We start from the raw sequence: 18,638 nt of genomic DNA, 5'->3' as shown, positions 1-18,638 counted from the left end.
TATTTATTTAAATTTCTTTTTTTTTTTTTACTTTTTTAAATGTCTGATCCTGAAAATTGCCCTGTTCCTTTGATCATACATGGAAGTTGAACTGTGTACTTATTATTTAAAACCAGGTTTTTTGTAAAACAAATCAAATTTACATTTACCTTTAACCCTGTATGAATTTACTACAACACTGAAATGGTAAAAATACACAAATATTTGTCCCCCAAATTTATGTCATTGGTGTTACCCTACCCAAAGCACTTTTAATGCATCAGCTCTTTGAAGTTTTTCATGGGTTAAGAGGTCAGTGGAAGAAGTGCAGTGGAGGAAGGCAAAAGGTTTTTGAGATGTCTTACCTTATTTGTCTAAAATATCATGATATATCTAAGAATTTTGAGATAAGATTTTTTTGGATGTCATTAGTGTTACTCTTTTTTATAGCTTGGAGTGTTAAGATCTTTGCATAAAAATACATTACACTGAATAAGTATGTGATTGTTACATCTGTGATGAAATGGCACATGGTTAATGGCAGCCATTTTGTTAAAATGTTTGTTTTTTCTGTAAATTGTCATTAGTGTTACCACCATTGGTGTTACCGTCATAAGTGTTACTTCTCTAATGAGTACTTCCTAAGCACTATTCCTTTAACTGACCAACATAAAAGCATAAAAACAAAACAAGATGGATAATTTCATACAATGCTGGGTAAAGATGAAGAATTTAATTAAACAAATATTAATAATCAATTATTTTTCTTGCTGTTATCATTCCTCTACTCAACCTTTAACTAAATACACAAGCTGTAATTAGAAAAAATATTTAGTATCAACATTAATGTTGTTTAAATCACAGGTAACACCAATGACAAATAAATGACTCATGGATTCTTATTAAAATGTATTAAAAAGTTAAAAATAGATTAAGCTCCCCGTTTTGCGGATTCATAGATTTGACAAGTTAATTAATGCTATTATAGAAGTTTTGGGTATGTTGAAAGAAGTTCATTTAAGCAAATTTCCATCACCCGAATTCCACCTTTTCTGTAGAATGACCCATAAAGTTTTGACAGTGCAACTTCAAAATTGCATACACAGGATTGTGGGATATTACAGGCAGTGAAGGATGCATCTGTGCTTTAAAAAAGTCCAGATGAAGGCATGCAGTAGACAGGATGTGACACAAACAAAAAGCTTTCCTCTCTGGAGTGTGAAGTAATATTGGTCGGGTCCAAGCAGCCCCTGATCATTTCAGACTTCTGACTTTTAGCAACGGAGAAGAAAAAACTGTTTCTACAAGGGTCAAACCGGGATAGTTAGTCTCATGAGTAGCCTATAGAGACGACAAGTACTGACTTAAACAACCCTCATAGTAGGCTATTGTATTCCTCAGCATCAAAAAGTCTTGGCTTAGTTTCAAATTGTTGTAGCACAGTAATAGATGTATACGGTTAAAATTAGCAATGCTGACTTGCATAAAGTCCCACACAATTCACTTCAGATGCCATGTTTAATATGACACAAATTAAAGGCAATGAGAGACACACCCCATTCAGGAGGTTGCCATGTAAACTTCAATTGTATGTTCACTGTTCAATTGACACCAGTAGAAAACCCAAGAGATTCAATATAAGATTAATATATTTAGTCATAGTAATAAAGTACTCTGAGAATTTGAAAATGAACAGGGCAGGACAGACAGAGATTCACTTTAAGGCACAAGGGGCAGGACCACCTAACGCCCAATGCATGCCCAACCCCCTCGCCCACTAAAGACACACATACACACCAACACGCATTTACACTCTCTCACTCCGGCTCTCAGTACCTCTGTCCAGACAGCTGCTCTAGACCACGCCGCCCATTTCCATTCAAACTTCAAGCCACACTTCTGAGTGTGTGAGCCAGCAATTCATCCAGAGCCTGCTGTGCCTTTTTTAGGAGACTCATAGTTTGTAAAAGTTTCGGTTGGAGGAACAGTACAGATACCATGATGAGGATCATACTGCTGCTGCTGGTCGCCCTGACGGGTCCCTTTTGTACCTTTACCAGCGCAAGTAAGTCAACACATCATTTCTTTCATTTTGGTGATCATATATTTTATTCATTTAGTGCAATATTTTGTTCTTATACTGTACCACTTTGATGATGTGAACTCTTTTACTCTTTGTTGTTGTTAAATATAACACATCATTCATCACACTTTCTCTCTATAGTCTCGATGCAAAGGTGGGAGGTGGCTTTGTCTTCTTGATGTTGTTTGAAAGATTTATTTTTAAGCTCTGTTTTATTGGAACAAATTCAATACATTTCAACTTTCCACCTAGATCATTGCTACTTAGTAATAATTATGTCAGAAAGAAGATATTTTCATCAGTTTAAATAATTTAATGAAATCATGATGAAATTTATCCATGTGCTGATACAGTGATTCTCTCATTTAAGGTTGGGAATGATGTAATGGTGCAATTATTCTTGCGCCGGTCCTGAGCCAGCACAGACATTTACTGCTCCCAAATTTTTTTAAATATCAATTTCAAATAAGACAAAAAGTGTACATTTCAATCGCCAAACAATTTACATGAATCACTGCTTATAACAAAAGTAGTGACTTTTTATAAGGGTTAGTGAAACTGACTTTATTTTAAAAAAGTAATACGGATGAGCAACCTGAATAATGGACAAAAGAAACTGAAATAAGAGCAAGTCATATCACTCACTGTTCCTCACAACGCTCACTCTTTCTCTTTCTTTCTTTCTTTCTTTCTTTCAGTCTGGGCAGGGTTACACCATGTGTATTAATAGAGCTAACTCTATATTTAAGGGCACCAACTGAGCGTTTAGTACACAGGCTGGTTACATCAGAGCAGGCTGAAGAGAGACGCCCCGCTTACTTTGTGCTGTTTTCTCCCTCTCCTCACCCCCCTTTACTTGTAACCATCTTTGGCGGGGTATCAAGCCCTTTAGAGGTGGACTGTGGGGTATGTGTGTTATTTTTAAACTGCAGCGCCTCTGACTGAGTCATTGCCCAGGGTCGGTTACAGCCCTGTAAAACGTTACATTGAAACACTTAGCAAGTTTCAAACTTGAGAAAAAAAGCATACTCCTCCCGCAATCAAAGGAGTGGCACGGGCGCACACTATTCCTCTCCAGACTTCCTTTCTCTGCTTCTGTCTTTCTCATTCTGTTTTCCTGCTGGTATTCGTCACTCCCTCTCTTCCCATTTTCCCGGCCCTAAAGTGCCACTCCCTGTTCTAAAAGCAAGGCTTCATCGGTTACTTCTCCTAAATTCTGCATCTGTTCATTTATAAATATCTATATGTATTTATTTTCATACATCTGCATCAGATGTGTATTGCTGTGTCTGCGTGAATTTGTTTGTTATGAAGAGCATATTAGTAAACTGACATGTGAGCATCGAGGTGTTGGGTGTACCGGGTGTTAATTTAGCTACACGGACCCTGAACCTCTCACAAGACCTTCAAATGCACCCACAGAGTCTGGCCAGTCAAAATTCATCTGAATCAGCTATTTTTTTTTCCGTATGTATGATAGTGATGAATGAACTTTATAGTGCTTTAAATTAAATCAACACAACACATCAAAGCTCTGTCTGACTAAGTTTTGTCCAAATCAACTTCACAAGTAAATTACTCAAAGTATCTGTTACTCCTCCATCTGGAGGGGCTCATAGTCAACTCCTAAATCTTCACTTTGACAATGCTGGGTTGTTTCAATCCATGGTTGGACAAAATATGGATAAACCCAACCGTTGGGTTTAAATTAGCTTATTATGGGTTGTTTCAACCTACAGGTGGACATTTTCTGGTCTTAATTTAAACCTAAACAATTGGGTTTGTCAATGCCTTACTAAATCATGCAAGAAGAACCATTCATTTGAGATCTATTTATTACATACCTCTTTATAATCTAGAGATCCTATTTTGCCGCAAGGAACCTTTTGTCCTCGATCCCGAGGACAATGAGACAAACAGACCCATTTCCGGTAAATGTGAAAGTCGGCACACCTCTGATCTACTGGCTGTAACGTGATGCCCAGTTGATGCCTGACCAACGACCACCGGCAGAACCCGCTTAATCTCAGCTTAATCTCCTTATCCGTTTCAATGTATATATATATATATATATCCGAAGGGTTTTTTCCTCCTAGGACTTTTTTTACTTCCCCGGCTAAAAAGTCTGTTTTTTTTCCTCCTATGGGGTTTTTAACCCGGGGAGGCAGCCTTCTTGGGCTTAACTTAGCACCCTCTTCTATACATTACATTAGTAATACGTTCGCTTATAATGTTGATTCATAGCCGCAGCAAATTTAGCTGCTTGTGCTATCGTGCATTATGTTGTGCTATCTGTCATTTTTCTGTGCTTTTCACTGCTTCTATTAATGTAAAGCTGATTTGAAACAAGTACCAAATTGGGAAAAGCGCTATATAAATTAAATTGAATTGAATTAAAACAGAATGGTTTGTCAGATCTTAAAGGTTTTTTATAGAACCATTTTGACATAAAAGGTTCTTCTATGACTTTGTTTTTAAGGGTGTGGGTGTTTTTTAGGGTGAGCTTGAACAGAAATAATTTAGATTTGTTGGGAACCGTCTATTCAGAGTTTGTCTCCCTTAAGTCTGTAACCTTGTGCATTGTAGATTAGGCTGTGTGTGTTAGTCTATAATATGTTGTCCCTGCAGATTGTGAGTTTTGAGAGCACGTGGGTGCTGTTCCAGTGATAAGAGTGATTTTCCACTTGCTCTGTCCTCTGTTGCCCACTCAACACCCCATGTAATGTGTTTGTGTGTGTCTGTATGAGGGAGTGTATCTGACTTTATGAGATCTTCACTCTTGCTTCCCATTACTAAAACATTCACATCATACTCCCTTACAACACACGCACGTGTATTGCTGAATCAGTAGATTGTGATGATGAATATGGGTGATTGGGGATCTCTTTCTTGTGTTTCACCATGAAAAAGGTATTTCTATCCTGGTTTAACACTCCCAAAACTCTATTTCTCCAGCTTTCTTTTCTCTTTCCTTCTGTATTTGTCTTTCCATTAGCTTTTCTCTCTTTTTCCCTTATATGGTTTCTATTTCTCTTGAAAGGCTTTCGGGCTTTGTCATAGATATAAATTTGATCATCTGATGTGAGGATTTTCATGCCCAGAGGAAATTTTATTGCTCAATAGCTGCTCTGTCATTGTCCAGAGACTTAATGGACGTCAGTTATGTCTCATCCACTTTGTCTCATAAGTTTTTTACATCATACATTTTTGTAGGAGAAGAAATATGAGACAATGCGTGAAATTCAGCAAAAGTCCACGGGTCTCATTTATGAAACTGTGCGTAGGATCTTTACTAAAAGTCTATGTATGCACAAAAGCCAAAAATGGCATCTGCCAAAAAATATTAAAACTATAAAACATGTTTCCTTTATAAATCACAGATCACATGCAAGTGTGCGTATATGAATCATCCTCAGATCCCACATTCTAAAAATGTCTGGGTTATTTTTGATCCATAATGGGTAAATATTGGACAGAACATGTGCTGGGTTAAAAATTGACCAATGCTGGGTTATTTAAACTCAACTGCTGGGTTATTATACCCTGGTTGCATAACAACAACCCAACATTGGGTCGTTTTTAACCCAGCATGTGTTCTGTCCAATATTTACCCATTATGGGTCAAAAATAACACAGCCTTTTTTAGAGTGCACCCTGCAAGCCCATTCTCCCATTAAGTTTGTTTTTTATAGAACACAACCTTTGCGTAGGAACTGGCTCCCACACATACTTTTTCAGCAACATAAACAAGCGGCTTTCGTGGTCAACACGTAACTTCCGTTAAACTCCGCTAAGAATAAATAACAACAAATTCCTTTTAAAGGAGTTTATTTATATAACAAGCAAAATAAACAACACGTAGATTACCTAGGACAGTGGTTCTCAAACTTGTTCAGCGTGCGGCCCCCTTTGTGTAAGGTGCATTCCTTCGCGGACCCCCCAAAGAAAATTTATGACAAAAAAACTGTTCTAAAACTTCTCATTTTAATTAAACAAAACATTAAATTATACAAAATAGTGCTGCCTTATTTTTTTTAGGTTTAATTTCACAGAATTCATGATAAATGAAAATGTATTTTATAAAAATGTCATAAAACTGGGGCCCCCCTGGCACCATCTCGCGGCTCCCCTGGGGGCCCCGGACCCCAGTTTGAGAACCACTGACCTAGGAAACCAAAGCATGTGTTATTTTCGATGAGGTATTTGTTCGAGAGTTCAGTTTAGCAACTAGTCAGACCATTAAACAAACAGAAACCGGAAGTAAAGTTCCAGCCAGATGCGTAATTGCATCACCACATGTGCGTCAGTTGAAACCATCTATAGACAATTTCAGCAGTAACAACATAAACAAGCGGCTTTCGTGGTCAACACGTAACTTCCAGTAAACTCCGCTAAGAATGAATAATAACAAAGTCCTTTTAAAGTAGTTTATTTATATAACAAGCAAAATAAACAACACATAGATTACCTAGGAAACCAAAACATTTGTTATTTTCGACGAGGTATTTGTTCAAGATTTCAATTTAGCAACTAGTCAGACCATTAAACAAACAGAAACCGGAAGTAAAGTTCCGGCCAGATGCGTAATCGCATGCGTCCGATAAAACTGTCCATAAATGAGACCCCTGAACTATACAATGAATGCATAGTTTAGATAATTGAACTTTAAAATATTTTTTTTCCTCTTTGTCAGAAATAAAACGTCAGAATGCGTAGCCCAGCTGTCACTGGGGTGGTACCTTTTCAAAAAGTACAGCTTTGGACCTAAACAGTTCATATTAGTACCTCAGAGGTGCATTGGTATCAATGTTTACATATCTGCACCTAATGGTACATATTTAGGACCTTTATAAAGGGTACTACCTCAGTGACAGCCGGGCTGCATATTTCGACTATTTTTTCAAAACAATGTTGGTGAATCTGAGTACTCTAAAGGAGTCTCGGAGATTACAGAGGTCTGTTTCTTAGGGAACAACAAGCAGCACAAAATATAGTATTAGCAATATTAAGTGATCTCATTTTTTTATCATTTAGTTGTATGTTTAAACACGCCCGCTAGTATGTTTTCATTCATTGAAGTCTGTACTAACAGAAAGCCCCCTCCATGCCGGACAGTTATGTTTGCTGGCCATGTCGTTTCACACAACACACTTAAGTGTGAGAAAACAGCTTGCTCTTTCTCCTTACTCTCCTCTCATCACATCATGTGTATTTATTTTGTGTGTGTGTGTGTGTGCGCATGTGCGTGCGTGCGTGCGTGTGTGTGTGCTTGAGGGGAAGAGAGCCATACTTAGAACTAATTGTTGGGGTCTCAAACATAATGAGCTGATTGTTAACAGCAGTCAACAAGAACATTAATAGAAACACACACACACTTGAACACACACAGGACATTATGATTTCTGACCTCACCCCACTCTTACATATATTTGTATGTTTTTTGACATTTTTTATTTTTTTGTTGCAAGGGAAAGTTTTATTTGCCAATATGAACAGTCAGTGTTCTGTGCAGCAGAAAGGATTTTCTTGCCTTGCATTCAGTTATAATTACGTTTATGCATTTGGCTGACAATTTTACCCGTGACTTCTGGTGCATTTGGATTTTGCATTTTATCAACTCGTGAGCCAATAGGTGAAAACGCAGCTTAAGTCATTTACTGTCTACATAAATTCAAAGTAAACAAAATTTTGTGAACTTAAAACAATTAAAGATTAAAATGGAAGTAAAATCAAACTTTGATGCTCCCAATCTCTTAATTAGATTATGAGATTTAAGCCTGGATTTCACAGACGGGTCACATAAATTTTTCTAAATATAAATGACCCTGGTGTTGTTAGCTGCATGCAAGAAAGTCTAAAATTAAATAATATCATCTTAATCCTACCTAAAAGGGATAGTTTACCCAAAAATAAAAATAATGTCATTAATGACTCACCCTCATGTCATTCCAAACCCGTAAGACCTCCGTTCATCTTCAGAACACAGTTTAAGATGTTTTATGTTTAGTCTGAGAGCTTGTTGACCCTTCATTGAAAATCTATGTACATTATACTGTTCATGTCCAAAGGTAATAAAAACATCATTAAAGTGGTCCATGTGACATCATTGGGTCAGTTAGAATGTGTTGAAGCATCGAAAATACCATTTGGTCTGTGACAGACATGTTTGGAAAGTTTTTTTTTTAAATCTTAAAGCGTGCATCTCCCTCAGACTGTAAATAAAGCCCGGGCGCACAAAAAAAAAACAACAAAAAACAGCTGGGGGGCACCAGATACGACAGCCGCTTCACATGAAGAGAAGACAATACTGAAAGTCGTAATTTTTGTTATTTTGGGACCAAAATGTATTTTCGATGCTTCAACACATTCTAACTGACTCACTGATGTCACATGGCTTATTTGATAATGTTTTATTACCTTTCTGGACATGAAAAGTATACCATACGTAGATTTTCAATGAAGGGTCAACAAGCTCTCAGACTAAATTTAAAACATCCTAAACTGTGTTCTGAAGATGAACGGAGGTCTTGCGAGTTTGGAGCGACATGAGGGTGAGTCATTAATATTGGGTGAACTAACCCTTTAAGAGGTTTAAGCATGGATGTTGTGTTATATTTGGAGAATTGGTATGGGTGTATTCATGTATGGTTAAAATATCCACCTAATGAAAATCTATTATTAAATCCTACACTTTTTTTAAAAATGCCTGACTCATTTTGAGTCAGCCTGCTTGAGATAACATGTTTATATAAAGGCCTTTCTGTTATTAATAATAATAATAATTTAATATTCACCGACAGTGTTGGGGTAACGCATTACAAGTAATGTGCGTTACATAATAATATTACTTTTCTGAAGTAACGAGTAAAGTAACGCATTACTTTTAATATTCGAGTTACTTTTTCAAAACGTAATGCAAGTTACTTTTTTAGTTTAATTATTTCTATAAAAAAATACTGAATTAAACTAAATGTAGTCATATTATGCACTCTATGTGTACACGCCTGTGTTGGAACAGATTGAGTCAGAAACTGAGATGGCAGTCCAGCTCGACATTTTTGTGATGAAATATGCAATTTCTGAATGCAGAACTTTTCAGTCATAAAAAACCCCTGCAAGCCCTGAAAGAGATCAAGCCTCAGCCAAGAAAAAGTAACGCAAAAGTAACTAAAAAATAACGTAAGCATTACTTTCCATGAAAAGTAACTAAGAAACACAATTAGTTACTTTTTTTGGGAGTAACCTGATATTGTTATGCATTACTTTTAAAAGTAACTTTCCCCAACATTGTTCACCGATGTTAATAAGTGTAATATGTGTAGGGGTGGTTTCCTGGACAGGTCTTATTCAAATGAATGTTTGATGTCTTCATGTTTCATGTGTAAAAAAAGCGGTATTTTTCACAAAATTTACTTATCTGTATAGCGCTGTTTTCAGTGTCCTCGAAAGGGGCTGATGTCTTCTTTGTTCTATGAAGTCCCTCCTTCAGAAATATGTATCAAGTTCTAATTGTGTAGCTTGTTTAGTGTGTTGTGATTCGACAGCACCTTAGCTTGCCGTTAGCTTAGCTGTCACCTGACGTATTCATGTGGGTGGAGTTTAGTCAAAAATTGTTCTACTGATGTCATTAAAGCAGGAAGTAGAGGGCTGTAGTCCAAACCGGCCGTTCGCTGTAGGCTTTGAAAGGGGAATTCTGTTAAAAAAAATATTGCCTGGCAGTGAACTTTGAGCTTTATCATTTTACAGGTATTATTTATGCTATTATAGCAACATTACACACTAACTAGGGTTTAAAAATTGGGACCAGAAAGAATGTGACCTGAAACATATATCAGTGCCATTGTTTTGTGTCAAGATACACACCAGTATTGTTTTTGTAAGATATGTTTAAAACCACTTAAATTACCTAATATAACCAAAGCCTAGTCCTGGATTAATCTACACCCTGTCCAGGAAACCGCCCCATTGAGTTTAATTTGTTTAGCCTGTGCTGAGTTTGATATTTTAAACTGTGTAGTTTAGTAGCTGTTATTGTAAAAGGAGGCTCCTCTTGGATTGCCAAAAGAAAGACTGTCATATGGAGTCCATCTGGCTTCTGGTACATAGCACAGATCTGAGTTCAGTTTTGCAGTTCCTTTAATGGTTGCTGCTAAGATCTTTGTGAGTGATGCAGAAAGATCCAAGATCAGTGCCTGAGAAAACTGGACAGTTTTTTTCCTTTTTAAGGTAGATAATTTGTTCAGTGCATCATTTCCTTTTGAGAGGTTAATGCTGGGTCCGCCTAGGAAGTGAGAAAATGAGTCTAATAGAGTGAATGACGTAACAAGGAAGTGACTACATTAGTTTAGAGCTGAGTAGGGTGGGAAAATCTGAAGGGTGGTTGGATGACTGTATGTAAATGTCTACGTGCGTGTTTTTTGGGCTGATGGAGAGGCCAGAATGTTCTAACTGCTAATGACAGGCCATGAGAAAGTACTGGCTCACCCATCTAATACAACCACCAGAGCAAATAACGTTAATGTCCCAGGAATTTCTCCACTTTCATCAAAGTCTGTACTCTGTAATGTTGTGTTCTCTGCAAATGAGTCCTAAAGACATATTATAGCAAAGAGTTGATTTCTTATTAGAAAAAAACGAGGAGCTTAGATGCAAAAGCCGTATTATATGTTCATCAAATACCTTTGCTTCAAATCTGCTTATTCCCAGCCTCAGATCATTCAGAAATAATGTTTTTTCTGTCAAAATCCATTAAAAGTCTAATAAAAAAAATCTTCATTTACAAGAAAACATGTCAGACGAACTTAGAGAGTTTTGCTTCTGAGCTCTTGAAATGTTTCTTTAAACATAAAGTGTTATTTTTTGCATCCTCTACTCATCATCATGCTATTTCAAGCTAGAGGAAAACGTTATTGCTCAGCGGTTGCTTTCTCATATACTCTGTAAAAATAAATGCAGAACTGCAACTAAACAATTTTAACTTGTTTTTGATAAGTTATGTCAACTTATCACAGGTCAAAACGTAACATAATAGGTTACATTGACTTGCAAAACCAAGTTGTTTTAACTTCATGCTGCATTTTTTTTACAGTGAGCTGAAATTCTCAGTTGTGTTCAATTTGTCTTAGATGTTTCTCCTAAAATTGGTTAGAAGAAATAAAAAGTTTCCATTTGCTCTCCATTTAATCTCATGTGAGAGAAATGATTAAGATATTAAAGAGATCTCCTCTGTGATTTTTCTTACTGTAAGACATCCTTCTAGACCACACTATGAGCAGTGTTGGGGAAAGTTACTTTTGAAAGTAATGCATTACAATATTAAGTTACTCCCAAAAAAGTAACGCAAAAGAGTGTGTAATTCTATGTTAATATGTAATGAATAATTCACAGAAGGCCGTTGAATTGATAATAAAATAATGCACACCCAACACCGTGCAATTACTTATGAACAGAATTGTAATTTTTGGCAACTGTCCCTTTAAACTCTGCATTTTTTTGTGCCAGGTACTCTGGTGGCGCCAACAGCTTTTGATCTGAATGTAACAGCAAAAGTTGAACCAGTCCAGCCTACTGTTACAGAAAAAACAGAGGAACCAACTTTAGCTTCAACAGTAGAGCCTGTTTCTGCGGTTACGGAGGTGTCTGCTACAGCGGCAAATACAACAGTGGTTACCACACATATACAATCAACTGTATCAGAAGCAGAAAACACAACAGATCCAACAACCACATTAACAGAATCTGTTACCGAAACCGAAGAGCCAGTTACTCCTACTGTCACTCAAGAAATACCCACAACAATGAAAGAAAATAATGCTACAGCAAAAGTGCAGGAAGGTGAGATACATTATATTCTCTCAGACATACAGAGAAAAATTCACTAAGAATGTGTCATTTCTAAAAATGAGAAGTGAAATGTAAATAAAATGTAAATAGAGGTTGTTGATCTGATCTCTCTTTTCTCCAGCTATGGGCACAGGACAGTTGGCGGGGATTGTAATCGGTGCATTGATCGCAGTTATTGTTGTCATTGCTGTTATCATCTTGGTGGTCAGGAGAATGGGCCAATACTCGTAAGTACTTCTTTTATTTATGCTGGTTGTGCTCTAATAAAGCAATAAACCCCAAGAGGCAGTGGGTTGCCGGTGCATTTTGTAACAGCTAGGGGGCGTTGTTAGGCACGACGCGAAGCGGAGTGCCTAAGGCCCCCTTGGCTGTTGTGAAATGCACTGGTAACCCAACGCTTCGAGGGGTTTATTGCGTTTATAAAACGGTTACTTCATATGCATAACGTTAGCGGGATTTTATAAATTAAAACACAAATAAGTTGTAATTATATTAGTACAAATATTACTCTTCCGCCAAACAAAGTAGTTCCTCAGAATCAAGTGTGACTGAAACAGAGCGCAGTTCACAAACAACACAGACGCAGCAAAGGCGCAATGAAAATATGATTAAAGACTGTGATGTTTATTTTTATATATCAACATTCATCTAAAATATACATTAACATTTATATCGTGCAACTGTTGAAGTGATGATCAAATATGCTTGGAAGCATGATTAACTCTTTCCCCGTCAGCGTTTTTTTTTTTAAGTTGCCACCCATTTTTATTTTAATGCCTTACATAATAATTATCTTATTTAAATATACATAAAATATCAAATGAAAGAACAGACCATCCGCTTTCCAACAACATCAAAAAACGTTTCATCCTACCTTTATTTGTTGTCTTATCAGTTATCACCTCTCAAATTTTCAGCTAAAAGCGGAGATAATTCCATTTTTGTGAAGAACTTTGTAAGAGATCAGATTCAGAGCCTGATCAAAACACACGTCACGCTAAATCCACCACAACGCTGTTGTGTCGAGTGAATGCCTCAGTGTTTAAGTTGGGTAAGATTGCCATCTTGTGGATAATAGCGGAAATATCAATAAGACAAAAAGAAAACCTCAGAGAACGTTTTCTCTTTATTGACGAAATGTTTTATTTATTGACATTTATCTGGATATCGCCATAATTGGGCATAGGTAGAAAAATAAAAAAAAATGATTAAAGACTGAGGTGTTTTTTTCATAAATCAGTACGCAGCCAGCAACAGTGGCGAAGTGATACTTGTGATGCGGTCTGAACCGTGGGTTTACCGGGGTATTTTATCACGGCTTAGAACGCGTTTCAACCAATCAGAATGAAGAACCAGAACGAGCCGTTTTATAATATATTCTCTACACAATTACCTTGGGGTAAAATGAATTTTGCATGTTAAAGGTAAATGGTTTTCTATGCCGTAGACCTGCAAAGAAACAGACGCCTCAAAAACAAGAGGGCATTTTTTTCTATACAGCAGACGACTGTGGGCCGGAGCCCCAGTGATTCGGCCTGGATCCGATGCAGATTGGGCCCAGAGTCGTCTGTTGTCTGTGCTGTAATTGTTCAATTTATAATCCTTATTAAATGCATGATCTCTGAAAGCCAATGTTGACATTTGAAATCACCTAAACAAACACACCCCTACCCCAATAGAATTTGGATTTTCTTTTGATAGACCCGCCCCACACAAACTCAACCCAGGCAATGATATAATTTACACTCTAAAGATGGCTGAGTTATTTTTGACCCATAATGGGTAAATATTGGACAGAACACACGCTGGGTTAAAATTAACCCAATGCTGGGTTATTATACCCTGTTGTTGCATAACAACAACAACAACCCAAATTGGGTCATTTTTAACCCAGCATTGGGTCATTTTTTAACCCAGCATGTGTTCTGTCCAATATTTGCCCATTATGGGTCAAAAATAACCCAGTAGTAGACACGCACCTTACTGCTGATTGGCTACAAGTGTGTCTTGGTAGTCGGACAGATTTTCTTTTCCAAAGCGTTTTTCAGAAAACGTGTGCTCCGCCTTTAATAAATTTAATCTAGCCACTCACTGTTAAATCACATAAAATAAATCCATTAGGTTTTAACATGATAAAATCATCTTGTCACTCAAAGTAAGCAGTGTATTGCAAGATATCAGTATGTTTATGGTATATGTGTCTCTAATATAGTTTCTCCCAGTAAACAAACAAATAAACTGCAAATAAATAACCCATTAAAGTATAATTTAGTAGACGTAATATTTAATGCTGAGGTGTGTCATATTTTCAGTGTTATTGTTATGTTAGGTAGGCCTGATTATCCTAAAGCGTGTCAATAACATGTTATTTTAAAGCAAGCATATGATTAGTTTGATTAAAGGTGCAGTGTGTAGATTTTAGCGGCATCTAGCAGTGAGATTGTGAATTGCAACCAACAGCTCAGTCCACCGTTTACCGAAACGGATAGAGAAGCTACAGTAGCCGCCACAGGACAAAAATGTCGTTGTCTAAGACAAAATACAATATTGGCAAAGCGCGCTCTGTACAGCAGTTTGTCTGTTTAGAGCAACTGTAGAAACATGGGAGCACAAAATGGCGATTTCCATGTAAGGAGACCCGCAGTTTATGTAGATACAAATATCTCATTCTAAGGTAATAAAAACAATACAGTTCATTATATAAGGTCTTTATACACCACTGATAATATAGTTATGTAGGTTATATTGCATTTCTGTCATTAGATCTTTCTAAAATTTACACACTGCACCTTTAAGCATCCTAACCAAATGATGCAAAAACATGTTTGTTCAACCACTGGCTTGAGTATGGTGTTGGTCTATCTGTCTGATGACCAATGGAAGGTGCGGTGTCAATCAAAATATTTATTAAAAAAAATAGCTGTTTTGCTCTTCTGTTAGGTTGTTGCACAGAAATCACACACTTCCTCCTTGAAATGCAACTCTGCAAACCTATTCATACACATTGTTTCTTTTTATTATGTTATCTGTTTCTTTGTTGCCTAATGCATGGGTAAAACAAAATTGTGTCTGTTGATAATCTTTTTATTTTTTTCTCTCCCAGACCCTGAAAAGAAAGTCGCAAGACAGCAAGAAAAGAGGAAATTCTGGATGTTCTGATTGTGAACTATTTTTCTTCTAGCTGCACTATCCAGGACTATAAGGGAGAGCAGGAGAGTTCGCATCCTCATTTCAATTCATAAGGATTCCCTCCCTAACCCTTCTTCAACCTCCTAATTTACCCCATCTCCCCTTATTTAGCTTTGGTAGCCCCATTTATGCCCCCTAAAGGCCACAGGAAGTTAGTGTATCTACATTTTAAAATGCATATCAATGTAAACAAGAGACGTGTGTATGTGGTCAAGCTAACTGTGAGTTTGCAAGCAAAAGCTTTTTTTTATTCCAGTGTAAATATCATACAAGAAAACTCCACAATCTCTTCACCTGTCAAAATATTTAACAAAATACAAAACGAAGCTGATCCAGGATATCATCTGCTTTTCAGAGGGGCGCAAATTAAAAATATGTGTCATGTGTGTTGCTCGTGTTTTCAAAATATGTGTTTGTTGCGTCGTGTGAGCCATGTGCAGCACGTGTTTTGTCAAAATGGGTGCCAACTGCTGCAAACGTGTCAAAACCGTTTATGATAAAAGAGACGCTCACGTTCACAGAATAAACGCAAGACACTCCCTTAACAGTAAACTCTGATTGTGCATGAGATTATGTGAGTATCTGGCAAATGCGATCTTCTCTTTTATCATAAACCCTTTGGACGCGTCTGCAGCGGGCACTTGTTTTGACGGGACACGTGATGCACACAGGTTCACTTGACGCGCCGAACACATATTTTGAAATTACGAACCACAAACATGACGGATTACATACATGTTGTGACGAACTTCGCATTGTGCGCCCTCGAATAAAGAAGTCATCGGCCGCCACTGCAGGATATGATTTCAATTCTTAATATTTTCATGCAAAGGTGTCCAAAGAGAATGACGCATTATGTACAGTTAAATTGTCATAGGCAGATACTGAGGACATGTTTTGGTGTTGATCTGTCTGACTCATTTTTATAAAACGTCTCAAGCGTATATATCTAAAGTATTTGTTAAGGAGAGCGAACACATTAGGGCTCCCATATAAGTTTAGGGTTTTTTTGCATACATTTTTTTATTTAATTTAATTGCATTAATAAAAAAGAGACTTGCTTGTGTGTTCAAAACTGTCACCCATTCCAAAAGTGACTTACTATCAGATTAGCTCCAGCGCACAGCTGCTTTTGGCATTAGCAGACAAAATCTGTTCCTCACCCTGTAGTGTGCTTTCTTTAACAGTATACAGTCATTTTCAGACATCTCGCATGATTTACAGTAGTCAGTATGCATTTCTCTGTGTCAGTGTTGGGATTTTACGCTAAAGTTTATTATGTGTCTTACGTGTGTTCTTAGAACTTTGCTATGTTGGGCTTCCTACGAGATCAGTAATTAGTGCACTGAATACTGAAAAGTAAATGTTCATAAGAAGGGGCTTTCGACACTGCAACTGTTTGCTACGATGTTTTGCTGTTTTCTATAATGTTTTTGCCAGATTTCTGGTTATAGTTTGTTACACCATGTTTGCAGTTCCGGAGACCTCTAAAAACTGTTTTTGGGGTATTTTTTGTCATTATTGTTCATTCTGTTTCAATAAAAAAAGTTTAAATGTTACATTTCCATAATGTGTGGTTGTGCTACAATGGATCAGAGATAACATTGTCTGTGTTTATCTGTGTTTACTTTTTGGACCCATTTTGCATGACATTCCAGCTCTTCACACATACGCCCCTGCATTCTCTGTCTTACACACAAACAAACAGCCACACATTATCTGTCTTAATCCCTCAGGAAATAGCTGAGATAAGAGCAAGAGATAATGAGAGTCAATGTATAAAAGCATTTTTGTAAATATGCATGTGAAGTGACTGAGCTCTGATAAATAAAGGCTAAGGGCCTCAAACTGTGGCTGCGAAAGTGTTCAAATCCACATTTAAAAACATGAATGAATGCCAAAATATCAAAGCAAGTGGCACTTATTGTAAAGAAAGTTCAAACAGGCAAACAGATATATTACGCAATGACTGAAACATAAAGGTCCCGTTTGAAGGTTTGATTGTGTTTACAGTGCGCAATATGTGTTTATGTTTCACGTGTTAAAAAAGTGGTATTTTTCCACACAATTTACTTTTCTATACCGCTGTTTTCCCTGTTCTTATGTCTTCCTTGAAGTCCCTCCTTCAGAAATACGTATCGAGTTCTGATTGTGTAGCTTGTTTAGTGTGTTGTGATTCTATAGCAGCTTAGCTTGACGTTAGCTTAGATGGCGACATATTTCTGTGGGCGGAGTTTAATAAAAAAAAAACTGTTCTACTGACTTCATTAAAGCAGGAAGTAGAGGGCTGTAGTCCACAGATATGTATAAAGGCTAGATGTGTTACAGCGGAGTCTCTAATGTATCCCCTGGTGGCCATCTTACCTCAGACAGCTCGCTCACTCCTAGCATTGTGTTTAATGGTGCAGGTACTTTTAAATGACCATAACTTGCTCGCTTTTCTGCCGATTTTCAAACGGTTTGGTTTCTTACAAACATTATTAACGTGGCTATAATTCTGGATGCTTTTACATGATTCATGAAAATTATTAATTTAGTATGCAGTGTCATAGGTACATCTCTGACGTTTATAACAAACCAAACCGTTTGAAAATCGGTAAAAAATTGAGCAAGTTGTGGTCATTTGGATGTCCCTGCGCCATTGAACACAATGCTACGAGTGAGCAAGCGCCCTGTGGTCGCCAAATGCAGACGTTTCACTCAATTGGCCAGCAGCGCAGGCGAGACATCTAGCCTTTATACACATCTATGGTAGGCCAGACAGGTGTCGTTCACTGTAGGCTTTGAAAGGCGAATTCTGTTAAAGAAAAAATATATTGCCCGGCAGTGAATTTTGAGCTTTATCATTTTAAAGGTATTATTGATGCTATTATAGCAACATTACACACTAACTAGGGGTTAAAATGGGATTAAAAAGAACGTGAATTTAAATGAACTTGGGAATAAATAGGTTGGAGCGTCCTATAAAAACTATTTGCAAAAATAGCTAAGAAAAGTGAATTCTGGCATTAAATGTGAACTGTAAAAATATTCTGCCTTATCAGTACAATCATATTGTCTGTTTTAACATCTTCACTAGTGATGAGTTGCTATAACAAATTAAAAGTTAAAAGTGATTAACTTCGTTTGGTGAGTTATAGTTAGCATTTGAATGGCTCATGCAAAACCCTCTAAGTGCGTCTGACTTGTTTTCTTGTAAATAAGCACTTTTTATGATATTATTAATGGATCCGCCAACAACCGGTATTTTTTAATAAGCTTAGTCTGGGATTGAGTGGAGCATTAATGTAATTATCTCATTTTTGATGCAGGTGGCCTTTAGAGGCCTTTGTATCTTTGCTCCTCATATGTTCTCCTGGCTTATTATCACATTCTATTATGAAAAATTGAATTAAATTTATCTATTTTTTCACTGAACAATGTAATTTCATCTGTGTGCTGAATTGAGTTCAACTTTACAGCAGTGATGCCACATGAATGAACACAGAAAGGTGTAAACTTGTAGTTAGCTTATTTTTGTCCGATTATATTTTTAATGATAATT

The 18,638-nt window shown here is 36.9% G+C and overlaps 1 protein-coding gene across 1 annotated transcript; it reads left to right on the top strand.

The window, feature by feature from the left end:
- The first annotated feature begins 1,777 nt into the window (after positions 1-1,777).
- Positions 1,778-16,653, top strand: pdpn (podoplanin). The gene is made up of 4 exons (XM_055167830.2): positions 1,778-2,044; positions 11,564-11,896; positions 12,027-12,132; positions 15,009-16,653. The coding sequence occupies exons 1-4, from the start codon at positions 1,978-1,980 to the stop codon at positions 15,013-15,015; spliced, it is 513 nt and encodes a 170-aa protein (XP_055023805.2). The 5' UTR covers positions 1,778-1,977; the 3' UTR covers positions 15,016-16,653.
- Positions 16,654-18,638: the final 1,985 nt, after the last annotated feature.

This window comes from Misgurnus anguillicaudatus, chromosome 5 (assembly GCF_027580225.2).
Source record: "Misgurnus anguillicaudatus chromosome 5, ASM2758022v2, whole genome shotgun sequence".
NCBI classification, from domain to species: Eukaryota; Metazoa; Chordata; class Actinopteri; order Cypriniformes; family Cobitidae; genus Misgurnus; species Misgurnus anguillicaudatus.
The sequence above is the reverse complement of the archived record's forward strand: the minus strand, read 5'-3'. Positions and strand labels throughout refer to the sequence as shown.

Coding starts and splice junctions, on each gene's coding strand:
- pdpn (XM_055167830.2), top strand. CDS start 1,978: ATGATGAGGATCATACTGCTGCTGCTGGTCGCCCTGACGGGTCCCTTT. Junction 2,045..11,563: donor TTGTACCTTTACCAGCGCAA/GTAAGTCAACAC, acceptor TTTTTGTGCCAG/GTACTCTGGTGGCGCCAACA. Junction 11,897..12,026: donor TACAGCAAAAGTGCAGGAAG/GTGAGATACATT, acceptor TCTTTTCTCCAG/CTATGGGCACAGGACAGTTG.